The sequence below is a fragment of the Mauremys mutica genome, chromosome 5 (genome assembly GCF_020497125.1).
Source record: "Mauremys mutica isolate MM-2020 ecotype Southern chromosome 5, ASM2049712v1, whole genome shotgun sequence".
NCBI lineage: Eukaryota > Metazoa > Chordata > Testudines > Geoemydidae > Mauremys > Mauremys mutica.
The window spans coordinates 125523741-125550718 of record NC_059076.1 but is presented as its reverse complement, the minus strand read 5'-3'; the positions used below and the strand labels follow the sequence as shown (position 1 = coordinate 125550718).

The window sequence follows — 26978 nt, the reverse complement described above, 5'->3', positions numbered from 1 at the left end:
TATCTCAGCACACAAAACAAATTGTAATAGTTTAAGGTTAGCTTTTCTAAGAATATGTATGGACAGAGCAATCATATAAACAGTCCTTCTCCATCCCATTCTTTACCTCGCTATATTCCTGAACATCATCCTTTAGCTCCTCAAGCTCCTCCTTTTCTTTTGTTAACAATTTCTTCTTTTCCTTCAGTTTGGTGCAAGCATCACTCAGCATGTCAATCTCCTCCTTGGTTATTTCCTCACCCTAAAAAGTGAAATATCCAAATAAGCATAGGACACATTTGTGGTTTCTTCCAGGAAAAAAAATTGATTCATTCAGTGAGAGTTTGTATTCTTTTAGGTTTCAGAGCAGGTATAATACACAGACTGATATTTTGAGATTGGTGCATGGATGTTTTTAAAAAGTGAATTAAAGATAGTTTTTGTTACTATAATTGTTGCTTAGCCCCTCTGGTAATTTGTGTGATTTTCACAGCCATATTTCCCTACTGTTTAAAAAGTATTTCTCCTCTACCTGCTGCTGTGTGAAAGAACACAAACAGAGGAAATGACTGACAAAAGAAACAATGAAACTGACTGTATGAAAAGTTCTGAAATGCACATACCAATTGAAAAAAAAATATTAAAATTTATAGTAATCTTTGGTAATACTTGTAAAATTAGCAGGTAACACATTTCTGACTTATAAACTGGTGTCTGACTTAAACTGGTGTCTTTTTAAACACATAATACTCAAAAGTAAAAAATCCTAATCTTCAGCTATCCCAAAACGAGAACACCAGAAGCTAGACTCAAAAAATGGCTCATCACAAACAAACAGAACTAAGAAAGGCTAATAATCTCTTTAGCTGGAGCCAGGAAATTAAAGACAAAGACATAAGCAAACACATTTGCATTAATCCATAAGAAAAAAATTGTGTAAATACCATTTTAGCCTACAGAAGTAGCACAGACTGTAAAATGCTACGATTATTTGTGACATTTAGCTCTAATTGCCCATCTTATGAAAAAAGCATTTCACCAGGTTGCTTCATGGGAAAGTGCCTGTTCCACTTCATCACCTATCCTTTCCCAGTTCACTGATAAATGAACACTGAACACAGATCATAATGTACTTTTCCAATAATTAAATGATAGCTCTGACCCTTCTTGGTGAATATATTTGCTGAGCAGTGGCATGAGGAATTGACCTTTTCTCTGCAAAATCTGCAAGAAGATCAGGCTAGAAGCTTTGCTTTTTTGTCAGATCACCATAGCTGCAATTCCCAACTAACAAACAGTACTTAAAGAAAAAAAAACAAGCCATCATCCATTAATATATCAAGTCTCTTTTGCTGGTCCATTTAACACCTTATTCCATTTCTGACAGTGAAACATGCTTCTTTATTAACTGTGTGTGTTTATTTTGGAAAAGTCATGTTTGCACAAAGGTATTGAAAACTTTCAGTATTCCACAAATCAAGTATGCCAGTGTACATTCACATTGTTTAGACATCAACCAGCACCGGGTTTTCAATGCTTGTGTAACTGATTTTACACCTCATTTACTGCATGAATCACATCAAAGAGTGTTTCTCTCTCACACACCCCAAAATAACCAGATATCAGCTCACAAACAGTGAGAACCTTTCTCGTGTCAGACTCTTAATTTACAGGTACCATCAATCTCCTACACATTTTCAATGTAGTTTCTAAAATTTATAACATAATTAAAAGAAGAGCTAAGACAAAATGACAATCCATTAGCACAAACTCATCCATGCATGTTCTATTTTATAGGTTAAAGTAGTCAGCTTAAAAGAAGCCACTAAGTTGTTCCAGAAAGCATCTAAAATTACTCATTACTCATCTAAAACACTACGTTTTTTCCCCCCTAGCAAAAAATTGTCTGGAAAGGGCTCTGACCAAATGTGCCAACTCTTTTTGGGTTCCTACACCAGATTTAGTTCTCAAATTATTTTCATTATCATCTTCACAATCTTTTCCTACTCCAGAAACAAATCTTGGTCTCCCTTGGACAGATGCTTCGTTTCTGCCCCATATTTACATGTAATATTTTTGCAGTTTCTTCTTTGCTTCCATTTTAGAAAGATATCTCAGAGCATTTAAACTCTTCACACGTGGGAAAAAAGGGTATCATTTTAAATATATGGGTTACCTTGAAGCCTCTTCCAAGGAAACAAAACCCAATTAAGTTTGCTTCCCCTTCTTCATATCACAGCCGAGATTGTTGGAACCGGGCATTATATTAGTTGCCCAGTACCACCCCTTTCCAAGGTCACAGTGAACTTCTATGGTATAGTAAGCAGTATTGTTCAGAGTATTCCAGATGAGGTTGAATCAGTACCTTTTAAGTGACTATATAATTTCTTCGCATTAATAGCAGGATAACTCCAACAATCTTACTTATTTTCATTTAACTAAGGCAGTGATGATTACCTAACAAGACAATTTGATATTTAAAATATTAATTTAAAGTTAGCAGTTAGGTTGATCTGTAGGAGCACTAGTGTTCAGAGAAATCTGATCATCATATCTCCTGAACAACAGTAAATTTTACAATAATTAACAAAAAAGAACTAAGAGAAATTCAAATATAAGTTAAATTTAAGGTGCGTGACTAAGCCCATATACATTATTTTACTCCAGAAAACACTTCCACAAATGGTAGAAAACCCAAACTGAGCATCATAAAATATCTGATTTTCTACAGCAGCACACAAACTATTAAATTTCTAACATTAGAAATGTAAAGCATGTTCCTAACCTTAATACATAGGTACCACTGCCACTTTTCAAACTTTGCAGCATGGAAGAAAACAGTAACTAGTAATGTAAGTTGTCTGAATGAACACTAATTTAATGCAAATAATATATGAAGCAGATGCTCTATGCTAGTCTAAACTGAATTACAAAAAGCACACAAACATGCACAAAAAACTACGACTGAATAATTTAGTTCTCAAAATGTTAATCATCAGACAAGCTAAAAAATGTAAAACATTATTCAGAGAACTGCTCATGAAGAATTCCTCAAAACAACAAGTACGGGGGGGGGAAGGAGGGAGGAGGAGTAAGAGTACAAACTATAGAGAATATATAGTCTAGAACAGGGGTTGGCCACCTTTCAGAAGTGGGGTGCCGAATCTTCATTTATTCACTATAATTTAAGGTTTCGTGTGCCAGTAATAGATTTTAACGTGTTTAGAAGGTCTCTTTCTATAAGTCTATAATATATAACTAAACTATTGTTGTATGTAAAGTAAATAAGGTTTTAAAAATGTTTAAGAAGCTTCATTTAAAATTAAATTAAAATGCAGAGCCCCCCGGACCGGTGGCCAGGCCATGGGCAGTGCGAGTGCCACTGAAAATCAGCTCGCGTGCCGAAGGCGGCACACGTGCCATAGGTTGCCTACCCCTGGTCTAGGAAGTGACATTTGTATTGCTTTTAGGGAAAAAGTTTATAGAATGCCTGAAGCAAAGAGCAGTGTCACATTTTCAAACAAGATTTTCTACAGGGCAAATCTGACAAACACTGAACAAGATAAAAAAAGGATAAACTAGTCATGTGTGTGTTCTGGGTGCCATTTCCTGATCAATTCATAACTTTTTCCCTACAACTCCTTTAAAAAAAAATTATAAAATTACATTCTAGGTTTTTGGGGTTGTAATAGTTATCTTTTTAGAGAGTTCTCTGAAATGAAAGCGCCGTGTTCACCATTTTGTTCTAGGATAGTGAGATTAGTCTAGTGTGCTGAATCAGTGTCCTAGCATGTCAGTTTTCAAGATCACAGTTCAGGTGACATTGATGGGGTCCACAAAAAACCCTCTGTAGTATATTTCCAATAATTTCAGATTATAATAATGTAATAAACAACATATAGAATTGTTATTCATGATGGAGAAGGTCCTATTTTCCTCTTTATGAATTCAGTTCCGTCCACGAAACAGTTTGGGTTTTCAGAAGCTTGTAAAATTCTTCTCTTAACATAATATATGTATATTAGGCCCAAGATCCAGCAAAGCACTTATATCTATGCTTGTGGCCTGTGCATGTTTGGGGACAGTGAACCAACCATCATCTAGCTCCCACATCCGTCATTTTATAACACTATACTTCAGCTATTCAAATCTTGTGTTAAGTAGCTAAACAATAAAATGGACATCCCGAGAATCTTTTCCCTTCACCTTGACAATTCCTTTGACACAACCAGGTGAACTGATCACAAGTAGCATCAAGAGTGCACACCTACTCAAGTTAAAAGGTTTTGCTATAATTGATTCTTTGCCAAGGGATGCAATGATGAGACTCATCTCTTTAGAAAACTGAGCTGTTAAAGTAAAAAGGAAAAGCTTATTAAAATGGGAAAATACCGAGTATGGTCAAACAATGTTGGGGACGGACGGACGGACACAGACACTTACTTCTCCAGGGACATTTTTAAAATGTAAGGGCTCCACAAATGGAGTCCAAAAGTAGCAATTTAGAAGAAGCTAAGCTAGAGACCAAGATTTGAGAGCGGAGAGAGGGACACTTCAAAAAGATTCTGGCAAATTCAAATAAGTCTTGGGTGAATTTCAATAGAGTTGATTTGGACAAGCTCCCTAAATCACTAGACTATCACCTAAATGAAAAGAGGTAAGTTCAATAATCGCACTGAATCCTGCCAACAGAAGCTGCTTGCCCCACTGAAAGCAGAAGTGAGTTTATAATGATTCCAGCATTCTTCCTCTTAGTTTACAACACTGTTTGGCAGCTGTGTAAAGCTAGTAACATTTTAAAGTGCTCTATTCTTCCTGCAGGCTGTAAGGAAACCTGACTGGGTCAAAACTTAGCTCACAGCTAATTCCTGTATTAATGAGTTTGTTGTACATGTAAAAGATCCCAGCACAAAATATTAGAATGTTAGGAATTACACCATGATAGAGACAAGGGGCCATATTCTTGCTCTCAGTTACCCAGTTTACACAGAAAAAAAGCCAAAAACATAATTGGAGTTCCTGAAGATATACATACATCACTGTAACAAAGACGTCTCCTAAACCACCATCCTATTTCTAGAAGTTAGGCCTTCCATCTTCTGACTATGCTCTTCAAGAAAGAAACCCATTTTTATCTTGTTTTGTAAACTGCCATACATACACTCCTGCCCAATGGTATTGTTTATATAATAAGCAGTAAAAATGGAAGTGCAGCGGTCTAAAACTCCTAAAGCCACTGCAAACCACCTCAGAACTAGGTATATCAGCTGCACAAAATGGAAACGTTTTAAGATAGAGAACTGCTAAGCCTGTCCACATTGTCCTAGGCCTTGCATGCAGGCAATCTAAGGGTTTGGGGCTAGACGGATTTCTCTTCAGGAGGTAAGACAGCTAAAATAAGCAAGTCTGCTAAGATTTTCCTCAAACACTGAATTGTGTTGAGGAAATTCAGTTGCCTCTAAAGATAGTGGTATTTTTATACTGGATCAGCTTACACTTTTCAAACATTGTTTTTAAAACCGGCCTTTAATACCAAAATTTACCTTAATGCCTTCTAATACTGGTGCTGTATCTTTCAAGGTCTCTGAATGCAGTGTCAAATCCACACTAGCCAGTTCGTGTTCGGTATCCACAGCTATCTGGCTTTTCTTTACATGTACAGCAGCTGCTTCAAGATCCACTGCAGACTCCATCTCTTTCTGAATTTCAAAACCACATTCAAAAAGACATTCATTAATACAAAACAGCATCATGTTTCTCTGTTTTCAGAATCATCTGCTTAGATACAGGTTCCAAGACACTACAAAAGCAGTATGAACATCTCTGCCAGTTACAAATTGACCAACTTCAATTACAATGTCTAAGCCCATTTCATGAAAATATTAATAAAATTATACTTTTTAAGATATGGCTTGATTCAACAACAACATTCAGTTTCCATAGACAAGTAGGCTAAACAGTGTTATCAAGTATATTCAAATTTTTTTTAATGTTACATATTAGCAAATCCAACTGCAAAGAATATTTTAGGTAGAAAAATTTGGAAACTCTTTAAAGAAACAAAAATATCTCCTGTTGCCTCTAAGTAACAGAACCAAACATAACAGATGGAAATGACATTTTAGGTCATCTAGTCAATCCCCTGAATTGCAGGATTGTTCTCTATATTTCTTTTTCCTCTGCCTCCCAAAGATGCCCCACATCTTTCAAATGTGCATTTTGACGTCTTTTTAATTACAGATAAAACCCAGAATAGATGCACTATAAATCCAAAAAGAAACACAATGAAGTCCACAATGGGCTAAGTGTTCATGCTACTGATGCACTTAATTCTCAACAGCTGGAAGTTGCACTTACCCTTGCGGCAACCTGAAGGATTTCTTTGGCTTTCTCAGCAGCTTCAGACATTCTTTCCATCTCTTTTTCTTGATTTTCTTTTCTAATGGCTGCTTCTTCCTGAAGGGTTGCTTCCAGCTTAGCTTTATTATCTACTTTTTCGCCCTCGACTTCTGCTGCTTTGACTTGAGCCTCTTTGGCCTAAACAGATTGGAAGGATGACACATGAACAAACTTCTACATTTTGAATTATGTAGCTCAGAGGTCTTAACAGTTCAGTGAACACACAGTCAAACAAATAAAAAAATATATACTAGTGCAGTCCACAGAGAGAATTCGGTTTATTTTGAGAAACCTAAAGAGCCTTTCTACTTTGATATTGTTAAAGCTTTTCATTCTCATTGTGCAAGTCATTCCTTTCTCCAGTCCCCTATATCAGGGGTCCCCAACCCCCGGTCCGCGGCCTCTTAGAAACTGGGCCGCGAACCGACCCAGTGGACCTCCCGCAGGCATGCCTGCGGGAGGTCTACCCGAGCCGCGGGACGAGCGCTCCCTCCGCAGTCATGCCTGCGGGAGGTCCGCTGCTCCCGGGGCTCCGGTGGCCCTCCCGCTGGAATGACTGCGGACGGTTCGCTGGTCGCGCGGCTCAGCTGGACCGCCCGCAGGCACGCCTGCGGGAGGTCCACCGGCTCCGGTTGAGCTGCCGCAGGCGTGCCTGCGGGCGGTCCAGCTGAGCCGCGCGACCAGCGAACCGTCCGCAGTCATGCCTGCGGCAGCTCAACCAGAGCCGGTGGACCTCCCGCAGGCACGCCTGCGGGCGGTCCAGCTGAGCCGCGGGACGAGCGCTCCCGACCGGTCCCTGGTCCTGAAAAGGTTGGGGACCCCTGCCCTATATGAATCTTTTTCAGAACAAAACTGTAAACAAGTTTTGAAAACCCATTTCCTCAAAACAGACATGTTTGGCAGAGCATATTTTTAGGTTAACTTTTATCCCAGTAACCTCCCGCAACATGGTAGACCATACACACGGGAAGATGCAGTCCTTGCACTGAAGAACTTACAATCTAAGTCAAAAGCAACATCAGAAGGGTGAGGAAGAGGGATTACACTCTAAATAGACACAATAGGAGTATAAATTAAAGCTAATTTTGACTATTAACTACACTGGTCTGCCCCTTGCCCTATCCGTCTGAAATTTTGCCTATTTCTTGTGATATCATGGAAGAAAGGAGTCTTTTAGAAGGGATCTAAAGGAAGTAGAGTGACCAGACATCCTGGAAATATCGGGACGGTCCCGATTTTAAGGTGTTTGTCCCACATCCCGACTGATCTTTGGTCTGGACGCAATTTGTCCTGATATTTCGTTCTGCCAGCAGCACTCTGCTCCGCCCCCCCCCCCCGCTGCTCCACCCATTGTGTCCTGATATTTTCTCCCTCTCATCTGGTCACCCTAGAAGGAAGGCAGTTCCATGCACAGGGGACAGTGCAGAAGCAACACAAAGATGGTTGTGGGACACACAGATGGTTAAGACTAGCATTGCTAAAACAGTGGGAACAAAGTAATAAACGCTGCAACTGAATAAATATTTCTGTAATTACATCCTTGAAACAGCACCGACAAGTCTGTTAAAAAGAAATATGTAGTCTTTAAATAAATACTGTATCAGTCTTTACCAATTGACTTAAAACCTTTAATAGGTTAATTTTATAAAAATTAAGCTATCAATCAGGGAAAACAGGTAGATGAATGTGAATCTGTACAAGAACTATGCGGTGTTTAGGTAATTGTGTTTGGAAAGATATGGCTGCCTTAAAGATGTAATGGTCAGCTGACAGAATGATAGCTACCACTGTCAGCATACCCTGGAAATGAAATGGCTTTAATATTACAGGCAGTCCTCGGACTTATGACACAATTGGTTCCTGAAAATTGCGTCGCAAGTTGAAATGTTGTAACTTGCAACCTCAATCCGCTCTATTGCGGGACTGAGCGTCAAAGTCAAAACCAATGGTCGTAAGTCGAATCAGGGCGTCAATTCAGAAATGTCGCAAGTGCCATTCATCTTAAGGTGAACGTCGTAAAGTCAAGGACTGCCTGTACTTTCAGATGAGAACTCTTCTACTGAAAGAGACAGGATGAGACAGATATGGCTTTCAATATCTGTGACCCCCCCCAGGCAACTGAATTCAAAATTGTCACTGGAGCAGCTACTATAGTGGGGACAGGGACACTGTAGGACAGCTGATGAAGGACTGTTAAGGTTTACAGAGGTCTACTAGCACTATAGTGACAAAGTAGGTTGACTTTGGCCTTATGTCATTTGGGGAGGCGATATTATTGTGTCAATGTAATGGGGTGCCTATGGCAGTGGGAGACAAATTCAGATGTGGATATATGCAAAACTAAGTTCATAACAGGACTTAGGTCAACATAACTTGGTAGTGTAGCTCAGACTTTAGTAAATATCTATCTCAAAGCCTGGGGACTTTTAAGGTCTTGTTTATGGAACAAACGGTCACCATGAGGAGTATGGAGCAAGAGAAAATACTGGCAAGATAATTAAAATGAAACCAAAACACAACTTTCAGGGATTTGGGATAAGACCACCAGATTTGGAGAATAAAGTAAAGATTAAAACTTTGTGTCTCAAGAAATCTGTGAGAAAAAGCTACTTCCAAGATACTTGGCTCAGTTATAATTAAGCTTTCTGACAAGTAATGATGATTCCAAAGAGGAATTAGTGTGTTTTGAGAATCATGCTGATCTCCCATGACTAATTTTTAATGCAAGATTTCAGATACAGCATGCTCTTAAAATGCTTCACTAGTAAAGAGTTGGCCAGACTCCCTCTCTCTCTACAAAGCAGTAGAACAGTAAAATTTTAGTTTCTCCTGCCTACTCCAGGACTTTGGACATCAGAGATATTTCAGTTTGGCTCACCCAATACGTTGCTCTTAATGGAAGAAGAAAGAGGAGACAGCCAGGCTGCCTCTTATTTATTTTCAACTGGTGACCAGCAGAGAAACTTTAATTTGCAGATAGAGAAATTTATACTTTGCCCAACTGTGAGTTGCACAGAAGCTTGCAGGAGTCAGAGGGTCACAATCTGCATAACTCAGACTGCAGCCACCCTCACTGTAACCATCTTTAACACGGCAGTGGAGCCTGCAAAGGCTACATACCTTAAGATCTTTATCTTGCTCACTATGTTCTTTACCTCATACTGAGACGTAGTACTGCAAGCTTAGACCTATGTTTTTTTGCCTGCCATGTCTGTGGATGATGAATGTGCAGCAGGATACATTTGACTTGAAGGTCATTCTTTGGTCAGCCCTTCAGTACATGCCACCTTTTTCTGTGGGCTTTCAAGGTGTCTCAGAGCCTCCCGTTAAGGACAGTTAGGCTTTCCCCAGCATTATGCATAATAAAAGTCTTCCAACTGCTGCCTAGTCACTCCGACCTGCAGTAGTGCATACAAAATTTTCAACAGCTGTAGCTGTTTTTGATCAGCCAGTCATCCAGGTAAGCAAACTAATACATTGTTCATCTAAGTACATCACAGTGGCTACACTTTTTACACAGCGACAATACAAAGCTAAAACTTAACACTAATAATATGATCAGTATTTATATATACACACAGAATACCAGTTTTCAGAAAAACTAGTTTTTGTTGAAAGACAGTGTACTGGTTATATAAAGTAATACATACCACACTCTCTGGTAGTGTCTGGAGTGTTGTTTTGAGCTGATCAGCTGGTGAAAGTGTATCTGGAAGATACATGGCTCTGGATAAAATAAGCAATGAAGTGGGGATTTGTTGGTCCAGGTGCAGCTCTAGCCACTGTAATTCAAGAGATATACCTATATAGTTACATTTTAATCACACAGAAAAATAGGAATTCCACAGCAAATTGAAAGTTACCACTTATTTTCTAGATAAAGTATAAAATCACACAAAAAAAGTGTAAATTATATTTTAATTTTTACTAATGTTACTAATGTATTCCAAACAGAACTGAGATCTTAAGATGAAAGCCGCTATGTACAATAAATGCCAGAGTTGCATTCTCTTAAACAAAAGGTACACACGGAATCAAAAAGCGACAAAAAGGTGGATCAGGTGTACATCAACTTTAGAACTATTTGTCTTAGACCCAAGTCACAATTTATGAAAGCTCTATAATTTGAGTCTGATTAATGTATATAAACTTTATACCTCAGAAAATGGTAACAGGTTCAGTAAAGGCCAATACCCATATTGCTCATTTATATAATATGCCTATACAGAAAAGTATTACTATTTTATGATTAAACAAGTACTGAAGTGATCTTACTGGACATGTACCTGTTTAAGTTGTTCCTTTAGTCGTTCTTCTGTTACGCCAAGAGCTCTCATACCTCTTGCTCTACATGCTGCCTGCAGTTCTTTAACAGTCAGACTGTCAACTCCTTCCTCTGCAATCAGCTATACAAGATGTAAAATAAACACCTCACATGTAATGAACATGTAAAAATGTTAACAGGAAAACAATAAGCACAAAGATGTTTAGAATGACCACTAGGGGCTGCTGTGAGGATAAAAAATAGAGAGCCACAATGTATGGAACAAGAAATAGACAACATAAATGTTGCACGTTTCAAGCAGAATTAATTATTTTAAAAGTTCCAGAACTGCACTGGGTTTTGGGGTTTTCTTGCTAAATATTTTAAATCACTTCTATGACATGAAGTTTACACTTACAAAAATATTTTCCCTTTCATTCTAATTGAGCTATTCCTATTGTCATGAATGGTAGTTACAAGCACAGATCAATCGGGGAACGTACATAAATCAAAAGATTAAAATGGTATTGTGAATGTAAAGGAAATAATCTAGTGTTAATTTACATATAGCTGAACTTTCCAAATGGGTAGTCCTATCAAATCCATGCTTATTCCTTACCTCCATGGATCCCTATTGGACAGATTTTAAGAACTGGAGAGGTAGGTTAATGAGCTGTAGTTATAGGAGATGATTCAGAACTGTACTGCCTGTATCAGTGAATTTATTAATCAGAAAAAACTGTAGTATTTTTCACTGCCTAATATTTATCTGTCTCTAGAAATCCTTCATAAAGCAGGACTTGCCTTCCCAAAACTTCCATAATTGAAAAGTAAGTTTTCCTTCAAAAACACGAGTGGCTTTTCAGAACAAATCAAAGCTACTGGATTTTGGCACTGATGAAAAGTGTTCAATTAACAACACTGTTTGTGCAGGCACACACTATGCAAGCTTCTCCTAAACAGTTTTGTCAATGTAATCAGACCTAATATATTCATAATTAACATGAAACATTTCAGTTCTAGCCCTCCTGAACAGAGAGATTGCCAGTCATGGTAAAGTGTGTAGTGAGGACGATGAGTGCAAATGGCCAGCAAAAGACACAACAAAATCATCAAGTCCATCTTTTTGTGACCACATCAAAAAATTTAAGGTTAGCGCACTAACCAAATGTTTCTAGCCCCAATGCTATACTTTTTTTGCCTTATTTTTAAAGGGCCAGCAGTTCTTTCCTAAATTCAGGAAGCTCACCTAAATTTTAAGGCTTCAGTCTTTTTGCTGAAGTATACAATTAGCATTAATAAAACTTTGAGACAAAAATAAGTAGATGCTTAGAAACAAAACATTTGCATATTTCAGCTACACTTGATAAAATTAGATTTTTATCCATAAATGTTGGTAAACGTCGATTTCACCATACACACAAACCAATATTTCCATCAATAATAATTTTTTAAATGTACCGATAGGCAAAGTAAGAAATATACTGCTTAAAACTTATTAAAGTTTGATTAAGGATATTTACTATGTATGTTTTGACATGATGTTGACATTTTATGTTAACGATTATAAAAGTTATTACTTTTTGAATCTCAAAAGTCATTAAATAATGACCGTCTTCCTCCCCTATAATTTCCCACAACTGTGAAATTTTAGATCTACAAAAAAAATTTGAAAAGCTTTAAAATAAAATTGATAATATCCATCAAAAATATAAATATAAATATAAAAATCAAATTCTGCCAAACTTAATTATAGCATTGGAATAGATAAGCTTTTTTTTATTATTTTATTTTATTTTTTTTTAAATCAAAGCATGACTAAAATGACTTACTTTGTCATCTGCTTTCATGGACCTCAACCTCATGATCAGCTGGAAGCGCAGAAAGTTATTTGTCCCGATTGACTGAAGTTCCAACAGTTTACAGAGAGCCACCAGCTGAGGCCTAGTAAGATTGTCCAGAGTAAGCTCATCTTCAAACAGTTTAGAGAATCGTAAGATCTCCTCATTACTAGGTCTTTCACCAGTCTCTCGGATCTAAGAAAAATCAAAAAAATTATCTCAAAACAAGTTTAATGGATAAATATAGCTTTTAGCAATAAGTACTGTACAGTTCTTAACTAAAAAATTTTGTTCCAGTTCCGATTATTCATAATGTTTTCACATTAGTGTAATTAGTGTGTATTCAGACACAGAGTCTTTTATCTTTCACAGCAAATAAAAGGTTGTCAACAGAACAGTGCATTGTGTAATCTGAATGGGTTGGTACACAAATAAATCAGTGTTCTGATACAGTACAGCACTGATTATCTGGGAATACATAAGCATATTTACTAGGTTTTGTTTAGGTGTCTGAATATACATGAGATGTTAGCTCAAATAATAGTCGTCCCCTGTCCCCCTGCCCCGACTGCCCCCTGCCGCCCCATCCAACCCCCGCTCCTTCCTAACTGTGCCCCGGGACCCCTGCCCCCATTCAACCCCGTTTCCCCACCCCCTGAGCACCACCCTAAATCCCCTCTGCCCCCTTACCACGCTGCCTGGAGCATCAGTGGCTGGCGGTGCTACAGCCGCACCGCCCGGCTGGAGCCAGGCCACTCTGCTGCTGCCACTGCCGCCACCACTATGCAGCACAGAGCACCGGGTCAGGCTGGGCTCTGCAGCTGCGCTGCCCCAGGAGCTCACAGCCCTGCCACCCAGAGCACTGCGCTGGCGGCAGAGCGAGCAAGCTGAGGCTGCGGGGGAGGGAGGCAGCAGGGGAGGTGCCGGGGGACAGCCTCCCGGGCCAGGAACTTGGGGGCCGGGCAGGTCAGTCCTGCAGGCTGGATGTGGCCCACGGGCCGTAGTTTGCCCACTCCTGACTTAGAGTATTGGGAATCCTACTCTGCCTGACGACTATTATTTGAGCTAGCATCTCATGTATATTCAGACACCTAAACAAAACCTGCACTATGAAGTTTTGTCACTGGATCATCCAGCTGGAAATCTGGGAATGTGCTCATCCTCTGAGAGGCTGATAGTTTTCCAGTCATCAGATGAACTTTTATTAACCAGAGAACACAGAAATTTGCGAGGTAAGAAAGGCTATGACTGCATCAACCTCAAGAGTGTCCCTGCGTTGAAGAGGCTACAAGTTGGAGAGAGGGAGGTAAAACAAGAAGATGCATTTTACAGTTTAAGAGTGCCCTTCTGCTCTGTTAGATTAGCTTCAGAAGAAATTAGTAACACTGATCCACTACAGTAGCCTGCAAAAGGGATCTTTATAACAGGAGTATTTTCTTTTCTGTTTTAGTTTGAATTTCACCAGTTTTTATGATCATATCTGTCACAGTCAAAGAAAAAAAACTATAGCCTGATGCTTCCAAAATCTGTTGAGGGTGCAGAACTAGCTTTCCCAGTTCACAAATGCATTAAAAGATTTAGGAACTCCCAAACCCCACATCATGTAGGGCTTTAATCAGTGGCACTGAGAAAGATAAGTATATCACTAACAAAGCACCTAAAATAGCTGGATTAAAAAATAAAAAAAAGAAGAAAAAGGGAAGCAGTCTAGACTTTTATTATTCTGGTATCTGCACTGTATGATGTAAGGAAAGTGAATGTGATATGAAGTTTGTATCATATTGCAAATGATTAAATTGTAGTTGTGACAACACGTGCGCGCACGCGCACACACACACACACACACACCCCAAACCTTGAAAAATTCTCTTACCCATCATCATCACAGGGAAGTAAGAAAATATCCCTAGTGAATACGGGGACCTATGTCATCAATTTATGAATAAGTTAACCATATTTTAAATTGCTACTAGCTTTTCCGGTTGCAATATTAACCTTTTCACTGTGAATCAATGCAGTGGTATTCTTCCTGTATCTGCAGACAAAATTCCAGTACCTCTGCTGCTAATGCTCACCTAACCTCCAAGGTGTGTAGTGTCGCTTCATGTTGGTTGGTATGTGGCTTTGGGAAGAAGCAGGGTAGGTGGCTAGGTTGATTCAAATGGAACGAGGACAGCACCTTGGATAAGTTTTGGGTGGATGCATAATGTGATCTTGTTCTTATGAAAAAATGTGTATGGGGGGTATGCCATGAGAGCCCCTATTTCTCCTATTCGTCAGGCAGAAATACTACGAGAAATGCTGTTTTCATGGGCTCAAACAGTGGTCTGATGAGACGGCGCAAGGTGAGGTTGGAATCCTGTACATGAGGGTAAAAGTGCAAAAGGCCTTTAAAGGACTCTCTTCACAAGCAGGTGGGTGAATATTGAATAGCCATCTATTTTGGGCTGGAATGCTGGGATGGCAGCGAAGTGCGTACGAACGGAGCTTGAAGACAGTCTAGATCTTAAAAAGGTCAGGCCTCTAATCTAGAATGAGTGATAACAGGGTGTTCATTGCTGAGACATGATTGGCTGTGTACCAGGATCTGAATTTTTCCCATTTTTGGAAGTAAGTATGGCAAGTTATGCCACATCTGCTATTTAAGATAACCTCTTCTGCTGCCTCTCAACAGGTCATTTCTGAATCCCAAAACCAGGAAGGAGCCATGCCTTCAGATAAAGGATGATTCAGCCCGCATCCTGAGAGAGGAGGTACGGAATCAATTGCAGGGTGATCGGAGAACATACTGTCATTTATAGGAGGTAAGGATACCAAAATTTGTCGTGGCCACGTTGGGACTACAAGGATGATTCTGGCTCATTCCACCTGTATTTTATGAAGTACCTTGAAAAAGAAGTGGAAAGGTGTAGAATACTGGAGCATCCCATATAATAAGGAAAGCATCTCCCAGAGACCCATGGCCTAGACCCACTCATGAGAAGACTTGAGAGCATTTGGCATTCTCTGCTGTGGCAAAAATATATTTATGTGGGGAAATCCCCAGTGGCTGTATATGTGCTGAAGGACTCATCTCTAGTTCCCACTCGTGGTCTGGTGAGAATCGTCTGCTAGGGGAGTCCACCATGGTGTTCCGATGTCCAGGAAGATATGCAGCCGAAATGTTGATGTCATATTGAATACACCAGTTCCACTATTTCAGTGCTTCCAAGCATAGGGAGTGGGATCTTGTTCCGCCTTGTCTGTTGATGTAGAACATGCAGGCAATATTGTTGGTCATTACTTTTATGGTCCGATGTCTGATCTGGGGTAGGAAACGTTGGCACCCATTGCGAACCACTTGCAGTTCTAAAAGGTTGATGTGCATGGAGGATTCTGCGGGGGACTACATTCCCTGCATTGTGTTGGTCTTAAGGCATGTTCCCCAACTACTAAGGGAGGCGCTGGTTGTTAGAGTCAGGGACTGTGTTGATTGGAGAAAAGGGACCCCATACAGACGTTTTGGAGTTGTGTTCACCAGTGCAGTGAGTCCTTGATCTTGATAAGCATGGATAAGAGTTTGTGAAGATGGTTTCTGTGAGGTAGATACACCACACACAATCACGCCTGCAGACAGCGTGTGTGCAACCTGGCCACAAACGTGGCTGCTACCATATGATCAAGTAGTTGGAAGTACATCCTGGTTCTCACAGTGGCTACAAAGTCGACTGTTGTAGAAAATCCGTGAGCTGGAAGGCAGGCTCTGGCCTGTATCACATCCAGATGTTCCCCAATAAACTCCAGATGTTGTGCCAGTGACTCAATTTTTGTATGTTTACTTGAAGGCCAATGTTCAGGAAAAGATGCATCAACTTTTATATGGCGTGAACTGCAAGGGAACCTTGAGGAGACAGTAGTCCAAGTATGGGAATATTGCGATGCCTTGTTTGCATAGGTAGGTTGCAACTACCACAAGGACTTTGGAGAATATTCGAAGGGCTGTAGAGAGACCAAAGGGTAGTACCCTGTATTGGTAATGATAGGTACCCAGAATGAGTCTGAGGGATCGTCTGTGAGCAGGGTATATAGTGCTGTGAAAAGATGCATCTTGGAGGTTGAGGTCCGAGAACCAGTCCCCCTGTTCCAGCGCTGGGATAATGATTGATAGTGTGACCATTTTAAAGCGTTGCAGTTTGATAAACTTGTTGAGGTTTCGTAAGTCTAGATTGGACTCCACCTGCTGGATTTCTGTTAGATCAGAAAATAGTGGGAATAAAAACCTCTTTCTCTATGTTGGGATGGGACCAGTTCTATGGCTCCCAGTTGCAGAAGGTGATTAATTTCTTCTCACAGAAGGTGTTTGTGAGTAGGGTCCCTGAAGGGAGACTTGGAGAGGGCTGGGAGGGAGGTATAGGAATGAAATGGAGTATCCTTTGTTGATTATTTCTGTGTTGATGGTTTGCTGCCATGATGGATAAAAGAGGGCTAAACGATGGCCAAACCAGCAAGTTGTTAAAGATGGTTGCAGCAACTGGAAGGGGGGTGGGGGGGAAGGCTTCTTGGGGCCTCAATCAAACCTTCAAAATTGTTGTTTAGATGAAGATGCATGAGAAGTAGCCCCCTGAAGCAGCATTTGTCTGCACTTTGGAGGGGATCTCTGTCATCTTTGTTGTGTGCCATACTGACAATGAGGTGTGAAAGGTGGAGGTTGGGATCTTGGGGTATGCCAATATTTCCCCGATGTCTCATCGGCACTGGTGTATATGTGCCGAGAGAGTGGAGTCACTCTAGAATCCTTTGGAGAATGTAGGGATTCATCAGTATGCTCAGCAAATACACCTCTACCTTGATATAACACTGTTCTTGGGAGCCAAAAAAATCTTACCACGTTATAGGTGAAACCGTGTTATACTGAACTTGCTTTGATCCACCAGAGTGCGCAGCCCCGCCCCTCCCCCGCAGCACTGCTTTACCATGTTATATCCAAATTTGTGTTATATCAAGGTAGCAGTGTAGTTTGGAACCCTCAAAGGGTAGATCCTCAACCACGGTCTGCACCTCTTTAGGGAGCCATGGTTGAAGCCAGGTGAAGCCATGATTCTTGTCTCATTACCACGGCCGTTGCAATGGAGCAGGCAGCTGCGGAATCCAGAGAGGCTTGTAGTGCCATGTAGGTGAGAAGGTGTCCTTCAGACACGAGTGCCTGGAATTGCTCCTTCTTTTCATCTGATCTGGCAAATGTTGACAGAATTCCTGTATTTTAGAATACAGTAGAACCTTAAAGATACAAACACCAGAGTTATGGACTGACCGGTCAACCAGACACCACGTGAAACTGGAAATAACCAATCAGGCAGCAGCAGGGACCAAAAATATATATATAAAAAAAGAGCAAATACTGTACTGTGCCTGCATTGCATCTTAAAGGTAGGCACATCTGGGCTGCTGTCCCCACCGCACCCCGATGTGTGGAGTAGCCACTTATAGCTAAGAGTGGAAGATGCTGGAGCTGCCAGCCCAAAGCAGCCAGAGCCAGCAGAGCAGGAGCAGTACTGGGGTCTGTGCCACTTCCACCCCACCCCAGCTGGGCGTGGGACAAGCTTGCAAACTCAGTCCAAGACAGGGAAAGAAGCTGCCTGCAAGGAAACTTCTGGCCTGGCGTGTCAGCTGCTGGATCTGGAGCCTGAACTGTGCTTTGTTCAGAGTTACGAACATTTCAGTGTTACAGACAGACAACCTCCATTCCCAAGGTGTCCGTAACTCTGAAGTTCTACTGTAGTTCATATGATTGTATTTGGCCATAAAAGCCCCGTAATTGGCAATATGGAACTGGAGTGTCACAGAATAATATACTTTGTGACTGAACAAGTCTAGTCACTTCCAGTCCCAGGGGTGGTACTGGTGTCCCTTCTGGTGTACTGCATTGATGACCAGGGAGTTTGGAGTAGGATGGGAAAAGAGAAATTTTAAGTCCTTAGTGGGAACATAGTATTTTTTGTCAATTCGCCTGCGGCTGGCGGGATGGATGTTGGGGTCTGCCAGAGCACCTTGGTAGTACTCAAGAGGGCCTCATTAATAGGGAGGACTATCTTTGTCCATGTGGAGGTGTGTAGGATATCGAGCACCTTGTGTTGTTGCTCTTTGACTTCTCCAGCAGGATCGAGAGAGATGCTGTGATTCTGCGGAATAGTTCTTGAAAGTGTCTGAAATTGTCTGCAGACATAGGAGGTGGTGGCATGATGGCCTCATCGGGGAAGAGGAGGAGAAGCGGAGCTTCCTTCTGCTGTTCCTGCATCATTACTGAGTCGACATCAGGTGGTTGAGAGATGGATGAGGATGGCGATCATGCATGTTTCTGGCTCTGCTCTTTGGGCAGTTTGGCTGTGCACCCAATAGGGCCAATGTGAAAGAACTGGCACTTGGATTGCATCTATGGGCATCCGTACCAGGGTCTTGGTTCGGTTCTAGGTTCCAGATAACACAAACGAGCAGCCAATTGTCTGTGTGTGTGTTCTGGATATGTGGGTAGAACAGAGTACTCTTCGTTCTCTTCCTCCTCTTCCTTGCTGGGAACTGCACCATCCTTTCTCAGTGGTGAAGTGGAGTAGTGTTGTGACTCCAGGGAAGATCATGGGCTGTAGAGAGCTCTCTACAGAAAAGCAGAGACTCAGGCATATCAAAGATGACCAGGTCCCTTGGATATCTGAACTGCTGTGGAGCAGACAGAAGCATCATCAGCACCGGTGGTTGTTTGGAAAGTGAAGGAGCTATTGGTGCTGAGGGCAGAGTGCATTCCCTCGAGCGGCCAATAGATGGTGTAGATGGCTTATTTGGTGCCAAGATTTTGCCCGGTGCCGAGGATTTGGTCAGTGCCAAAACAGTTGCCGGGGCCAACACACCTGAAGTTGTCTTGGATGAGGCACTCAGTACCGTTCCAGAAACTCTTGCACTGTGCTGCTCAGTCCTGAGAGACAGGGTGTCTGCCTGTGGTGCTGCCCAATTAGGGTCCTTGGACTTCTGTTTAGCTCCAATGCCAGAGGTACCTAGATGGTCATGGAAGCTAAGTCTCACCCCTGATGATGTTGAGGCTACTATCCTTGCAAGGAATGGCTTCTCTGAGGTGGTTCCTCAGCAGGCGATGTAGTAGTCTGTTTCTTCCTGTTAAGAATGTTTTCCTGTCTTGGATGGCCGTGGCAAGCAGGGGTCAGATGATGACTAAGTCAAGGGTGAGAGCGATGCCAGAAAGGCATCAGGGTGAGGGTCCGAAGCTGGCCATAGAGAATTCTGCATGAGGAGAATATTTAGTCTGAGTTCATAGTCCTTTTGGGCCCAAGTGGTCAAACTGGTGCAGTGGGTGCACTTCTGTGCGATGTGGACCTCACTGAGGCAGCAGATGCACTGTGAGTGACTGTCACTCATGGGAAAGGCCTTTTGACAAGAGAGGCACCTCCTGTACCTGGGGAATCCCAGCATAGTCCCGAGGGGAAGAGCTCCCAATTGGGGAGGGCAGGAAACAGGGAAAGCATAAGGTAACGGGAAGGGAGGAGTAAACTAAAAGATTTTATTGGGGGGGGGGTGTATAGGGTGAATTAACAGAAAATGGTTAATCACTACTAATGTAAGGTAAGTTAAGGAGAGAGTCTCTAAAGGTTGAGGTAGAAGGGCTCTGCTCTGGATTCTGTCCCAGACCAAAGGCAGTTGGACCGGACAGAACATATATAGATGCCACCCTTGGATTGAGACAGTGAGGAGCACATGTGCAGCCTAATGAGCACTGCTACGGAAGATCTCCGATCCCAGGCGCAGAAGGCGCTGCCGCACCTACAGTGGAGTGCCCATAGGGATACTACTCAAAGTAGCAGCAGCCCTTCTGTTCTGTCCTCTAATTTTTTTCCTTCCTGATCCCTCACCCCACTTTATGACAGTCAGAATGCTCTGACAGAAGGAAAGAGTATCAGACTTTCACCCTTGCAGCAGTCAAGAGGCTCTGGTTGAGAAAGGCAAGGAAAAAAGACAAAGCTCCTCCCTTCTTGCAGCTAAAGGATCTACAAATTTAACATAAACCTTCTACCCAGAGGCTATGGACAATAGAGCACCCAAGCAAGGTCTAGGGACAGAATCCCAGAAGAAATTGCTGCATGCACATATACCCACAACCAAAGTTAGCATGACCGAGGAGCCGAAGTGTCTCAGAATGCAGCCCCTAGACTTCACTGGTGGGAGCTCCCCTTCACCCCCTATCTTTCACACCTACAGGTTTAGTCTTTCATGTTCAGCCAGGGCCCAAAACATTACTAGGTGAAAGGAGTTGATGAAACATCCTAGGCTACAGAGAGCATTAGAACCAAAATAATTTTAAGTATAGGTTTTTTTGTTTGTTTTTTTTACTTTTTGCATTTCTCTGAAATAGGATAATGGAAAAAAGTCACTTTCGCTTTTGTTTATACTCCATTTCTAATCAGTGTCCCTGGAAGCCTCTTGCAGGTTGCAAACATTAAGGGGAATGATAATCCAAGACAGTTCCCACCCCCTTTTTTTTTTTAAATCACAGAAACATTTCTATTGACATTAGGTATTGTAAAGCTTTAAATTCCAGGGCAAATTTGATCAGACAATGTCCCTTTAGCATGATATGGCACATCATAAACAAACCAAGAAGTGCCAAAAGATATATAGCATGTTTTATCCTTAAAAATGCAAGTGCCGTACCTCTGCTTTCCATCACAAGCAAGGTGTGTATATGAGCAAGATAGTGTGTTATTAATTTTAATTGGAATACCAACAGGAAGAGAAAAGTTTAAAATTTATAGAACTGATCTAAAATATCTTTGCTATGCATTTATCTTTTACTAGCACCTCATTAAATTACTTTAATAATACAGTTAAATAATGCTTCCCTTCCCCGCATTAATCCTCCTACAAATCAATAATGTACATGAAAATGGTAAGATCTGTTAGATAAAAGTGCATGTGTTTCCTTAAATCACAGAGGCAGTGTGGTTTAGCACACAGAGCTTGGAGATGGAAACCAGTAACTCCAGAGTTCTAATTGCAGCTCTGCACTCAATCTTTTGCAGGGCCTTAACAAGTCACTTAATCTTTCTGAGTCTTGTATCCCCCCTGCACCCTGATGTGCAAAGCAGGAATTCTTCCTTAACTCATGGGTGTTGCAATGATAGTGCTTGTACAGTAGTTTTATAGTATAAAAGATAAATGCCTGGTCTATACTGGGGAGGGGAAGCGGGGGAAGAATCGACCTAAGATACGCAACTTCAGCTACAAGAATAGCGTAGCTGAAGTCGACGTATCTTAGGTCAACTTACCTCGCATCCTCACGGTGCGGGGTCGACTGCCACCGCTCCCCTGTCGACTCCGCTTCCGCCTCTTGCCGCAGTGGAGTACAGGAGTCAACGGCTGAGCGATCGGGGATCAATTTATTGCGTCTACATTAAATGTGATAAATCGATCCCCGATATATCGACCACTACCCACCGATCTGGTGTATTTTCTACACCAGCAAGACCTCAAGTAGGCAGTTATGCTGGCCAAAAAAAAAAAAAAAAATGCTTTTGCTAGTATAGCTTATTTCATTCAGGGCATCAGCTTAAGCTATACTAGCAAAAGCACTTACGCCAGCATATAGCTATACTGGCAAACCTTTTCTAGAGTAGACTACAACTAAGTAGGTCTGCACTGATTTCTCTGCTACCTCAAACTTTACAAGTTTATCTGGCTACAATTATGTAATTTCTAGCCAGTTGACTAGAACAGAATTTACATTTTTCTCTCACTTTTCATATTCCACGTTCCAGTGCTAGCTACTGTGTATAGTAATATGGAAGCTGCTATGCATTCAACATTAGAATCAGTTTCATTAACACAGGGAATAAACCACAAGGTAGAGGAGATAAGTTGTTTTTGAGAATTAAAATGGAAATGCATTGGATAAAGTGAAAGTGCCACCTAGAATACCAAAGTGAGATCTCAGCACAATAAATTGTAATTAAAAGAGTAAAACTTCTGCACACCTTTTGTTCAGCATACGTCACACACTATTCACTTAAGCCCAACATAATGAGTAAAGATAGGTGACCATGGTATAAGCAGCAACAGATTATGCCACAAGCTTAGTTTTCTTCTTCACCACTGTCTATTGCTTAGTAAGATAAAAATATCAAGATATTTACCTTTTTATGTGAACAGAGTACAAGGTTATATTTTTACCTTTTGAAAGAAGGTAGAAAAATCTTTAGTAACATTTCCTTTGGCTGCTTTATTTTTTAAGGCCATCTCCTCAATAGTGTCTTGAAGAAATTTTGCCACTTCAAGTTTCACTCTCAATTCTTTCTTCAGTCTCTCCTCCTATAAAATATAAGAGCATGTTTGCTTTAAGATGTCCTTTCCAGAATTATACCCACCAAGATTCCCTTCCCCCTACTTGTAAACCTCTCTCTCTGAGGCTCCAGAGGTTTTTCCAATACCAGAGTATGTTAGATGTCATTACACCACAGCATTTGATCAGCTGCCATTTATTTTCCATCTATAATCTGTTTACGAAGGACTGACTAGACAAAAGGGAGTGGGGAGAATGGCACTGTCAAAAATGGCATCACCTGTTTCTGAGTCACTAACTAGGAAGTAAATTGTCTTGAATTCTATGGATTGATGTCTAACAGAATCACAAGATGGAGTACTAGTTGGTGTCTGCCACAGACCACCAAATTCCAAGAGCGAACAGGATGACCAGCTCCTTAAGCACTTATGTTATCCGGAGGATCTTTTATCTGAGTGACAAACTGGACATCTTAGGCTGCCAATACTAAAATGTTCTTGAAATTTCTAAAAGTTATAGATGACTCAAAGAGGGTTGCATCCAACACAGAGGAATCTGAATTTTATATTAGACCTCACCTTGGCAGATAAAGATGAATTGATCACAGAATTAAAAGTTAGCGGTTGCTTAGCAAAAAAAGTGCTCCTGACTTGATTATTTTGTTTGCACATAACAAATGTAAAGTCCCAACCAGTAAAATGTATACTTGGCACTTTCAAAGCAACAATTTCACAAAGCTGAAAATTATGAGTCAGATCAACTGGGAGAAAATTTGAACAGAAAAATGTGAATGATAATTGGAATACCCATTTAAGAGAGACTTACAATGCTCAATTTATTTAGCGTATCAAAGAGATGGTTAAGAAGTGACTTCATCATAATGTGTAAGTACCTACATGGAGAATAGGAATCTGATAGAGGGGTCTTCAGTCTAGCAGAAAAAGGTAGAGCAAGAGCCACCTGCTAAAAACTGAAGCTAAACATTCCAGCTAGAAATAAAAGGCATTTTATTTTTTTTAATAGTGGGGTTAATTAACCACTGGAACAACCTATGAAGGGGTGGATTCTCAATCACTGGACATTTTAAAATCAAGATTGGATGTTTTTAAAAGATATACTTTAGTTTAACTACAGCTGTTAGGCCTGAAACAGGAATTAGTTCAGGGAAGTCTGTGACCTGGATTATGCAGGAGGTCAGACTAGATCACAAAGATCTCTGTCTGGCCTTAAAATCTATCAATTTTATGTCATGTTAGTGCTATGTAAGTTATGTGCATAATTCAGTCTGAATTTAATAAAGTGAGGGTTTTATTCAGTGGAACAAGCCAACCTACTCTCCTCTGCATATGATACTTAGGTAAGAGCCACCACTCCTTAGTGTTGCAACTCTTCCCATTAAAAAACGATTTTTCTCCCACACCCTGAAAAAAAAGATCCACATCTTTCCTTCACCATCGTGGAGGTATGCAGAAGAGGAGGTGGCCTTTAACCATGAATTTCAATACAGTTCAAGGCTGCATTTTCTTACAAGTTAAATTTTAATTTTGATTTCCTGGCTTTTTAATGGATAGTTCTCATTTTTTAAAATAATTTTCACCCTTATATTACTGATATTTACTCTTAAGCTTACCTACATCTTTAAATAGGATTGTCTATGAATACGATTTTATCAACTTCTGACATAACAAAGTTTTGTAAATTGTTAAAATCGAATCCAATGCTTAAGGCACTGAGCACACTTTCACTAGAACTATGTTAGAACTTTTCAAGTATGATTCTGGCTAACAATATCCCAGCCAGGTTAAATAGGAATAAACTATTAAAACTGTTTTGTTAAACAGTTAGCAATTTGTAACCCAGGAAAACGATAGCACCCTGCTATCAAGAAACAAAACACGGCTTTCGCTTATGAAGTTGCAACAAGGAGCAAGTTAAAATTTCAAGTATAGTTTAGTTCTTGTTAAATATTTGACTGATTGTAAATCTACGCTGTGGTTACCTTCTTAGATTTTGTCTCAAATGTTGAAGGAAGCATACCAGGGAACAGCTTAAGGGCTACTGGAAGCAGAAACTCCATGAATGGAACAACAACGAAGACTAGGAAAGGAACCAGGCGAAAGAGGTCAGCACATATCCGAAGGAACTGGAAGAAAAATGAGAGGCATTAATAGACAAGAACAAAAATTTTACACGGCAACATTAAAAACAAAACAATGCTTAATATAGACATCTATATTACAATTTAAACCAGCAAATACATGTGTTCTATGAAGATATTTCCAATTCTCAGAAACTACAGGATATGATGAGTTGAGTTGCTCCAAATCATGACCCGCGCAAGGCTCTAGCGATCTCCCCACAGAAATCAGGGTGATGCTGTAACAGACAGAATGGGGGCAAGGCAAATGCTCTGTCCCCAACAGCAGAAGGTGTAGGGCCCAGGAGGTGAGCAGATGTGAGATGGAGGAGCAGGACAGAGTTCTGACTGCAGCACACACTCACCCAAACAGAGCGGCAATCACCCAACCCTCGGGCTCCAGCTCAGCTCTCTAGTCACGCAGCAGTGGGCTGCAATATATGGCAATAGGCTGCCTGGGATTCTGGAAACTACTCCCCAGCTTGCTCAGACAGAGGAGGTAAACTACAACTCCCAGAAAGGAACACGACAGTTTGCTCCTGCATAGTGAATGAAGTGCCTTTTTGAAAGAGGTGGTGTTGTACTTTAACTAGTGGGCGGCAACACCGAGCACTGAGAGGAGCATAGTTGTCGCCACTGTCTGTCTGTATTAGAGCTGTGGCGGCTGCGCAGGTGTGTGAGTTCCCCACCTGGAGGGCGGCGCTGCACACAAGGGCCCAGGATCGTAGCCTCCTTCCCCGGAGCGAGGATGGAGATATGGCAGGGCAGGAGGTCTCTGTAGAGCGTGGGCGGGGTGTGGGAAGATAGTTGTGTGTGATGCACGGTGACCTGTTGAGCTAGTGTTGAGCCCTGCAAATCCACCAATATCCACTTTATATCAGCAGATGCAGATATTTGCAGACCATTTTGCGGATCGTGGAATGGATACAAATATTTTATCTGCGCAGGGTTCTAACTATGTGAAATAACTGGTACCATGAGACCAACCAACTTGACCTAGCTGCCAGTCCTGTCCAACATTGCCCTTTCTGACATCAGGCAACAAGCCTTAAGGTGCAAGACAAGCTACAACTACTCCAGTTTAAAGATCGGTCTATTGCACCAGTATATTGTCTTATTTCAAGGCACCCTGTTTGAACAATTCCTTTAAAACGACCTCAGTGTCACCTCCAGATTGCATACTAGGTCCAAGAACAAGCTCCCAGCATAGCCAATGCCTATCTTTTGATAGATCCAACAGTATGGCACCTGTGGGCAAAGCTCCAATGCTTCAACACAGTGGCATTAGATGTGTTGCAAATAAGTGACACTCCTTGCTCAATGGACATGCTCAATGCCCTTCTGTCAGCTGCTGAATGGTTAAGACATTTAGACTAACATGCTTGACTTAAATATCTATATAAATGCAATCACAATAAAAGGTTTCTTTTTTTCCGTAAGTTACCACACACTTGAGTTCAGTGCCAGTGTTTCTACAAGACTGAAAATGGGTGAAAGTATTTCCAAAGCACATAATTAGCCTCACTGTGTCTCAATAGGATTGTTAAATCTCTCACTTAACCCTAGAAAGCACCTAAACACAGGAGATGGTGATTGTTGGTCCTCAAAGCAGCTTAAACTTCCCTTTTTATTCATTTTGATTTCTGCTCCCGCTCCTCTGCTTAGACGTATGATGTACTGGAGACTGAGTAACCAAGAGCAAATGAAGTTGTTTTTCCTCAACTCGTAATAATTTTGATATATATTTAATTTAATTGTAATGTGCACAACTGTTCTAAACAAATCACAGCTTTTCTGGAGTGGAAGGAAATGACGTGTAATCCTCCAGATCAGGCAGATGCCTTCATGCCCGAATCTTGAACTACCTGAAAAGAGTATGTCCCCCCAACTTATTACTTTCAGAGCATTACATAGTACACACACACACACACACACAAGTCCTTTGAGCACTAGTTGCATACTTGTTAATTTAAATTACATTAGGGAGTGAAAGCTTTTGCTTTGGCCCTTATGTTGATAGGCTTGTACCTGTTTTATCATGTAAGC

General features: G+C 41.0%; 1 protein-coding gene across 2 annotated transcripts in view; it reads right to left on the bottom strand.

Moving 5' to 3' along the window:
- The window catches only part of LETM1 (leucine zipper and EF-hand containing transmembrane protein 1), a 62426-nt gene that overhangs the window by 14809 nt on the left and 20639 nt on the right, over positions 1-26978 (bottom strand). For both annotated transcript variants that reach the window (XM_045019545.1, XM_045019547.1), the window contains exons 4-11: positions 24795-24938; positions 22687-22824; positions 12475-12678; positions 10665-10784; positions 10029-10160; positions 6337-6516; positions 5523-5678; positions 107-241 (exon numbers count right to left, since the gene is read on the bottom strand). In XM_045019545.1, coding sequence (XP_044875480.1) covers positions 107-241; positions 5523-5678; positions 6337-6516; positions 10029-10160; positions 10665-10784; positions 12475-12678; positions 22687-22824; positions 24795-24938 — 1209 coding nt within the window. The remainder of the gene's footprint in view (positions 1-106; positions 242-5522; positions 5679-6336; positions 6517-10028; positions 10161-10664; positions 10785-12474; positions 12679-22686; positions 22825-24794; positions 24939-26978) is intronic.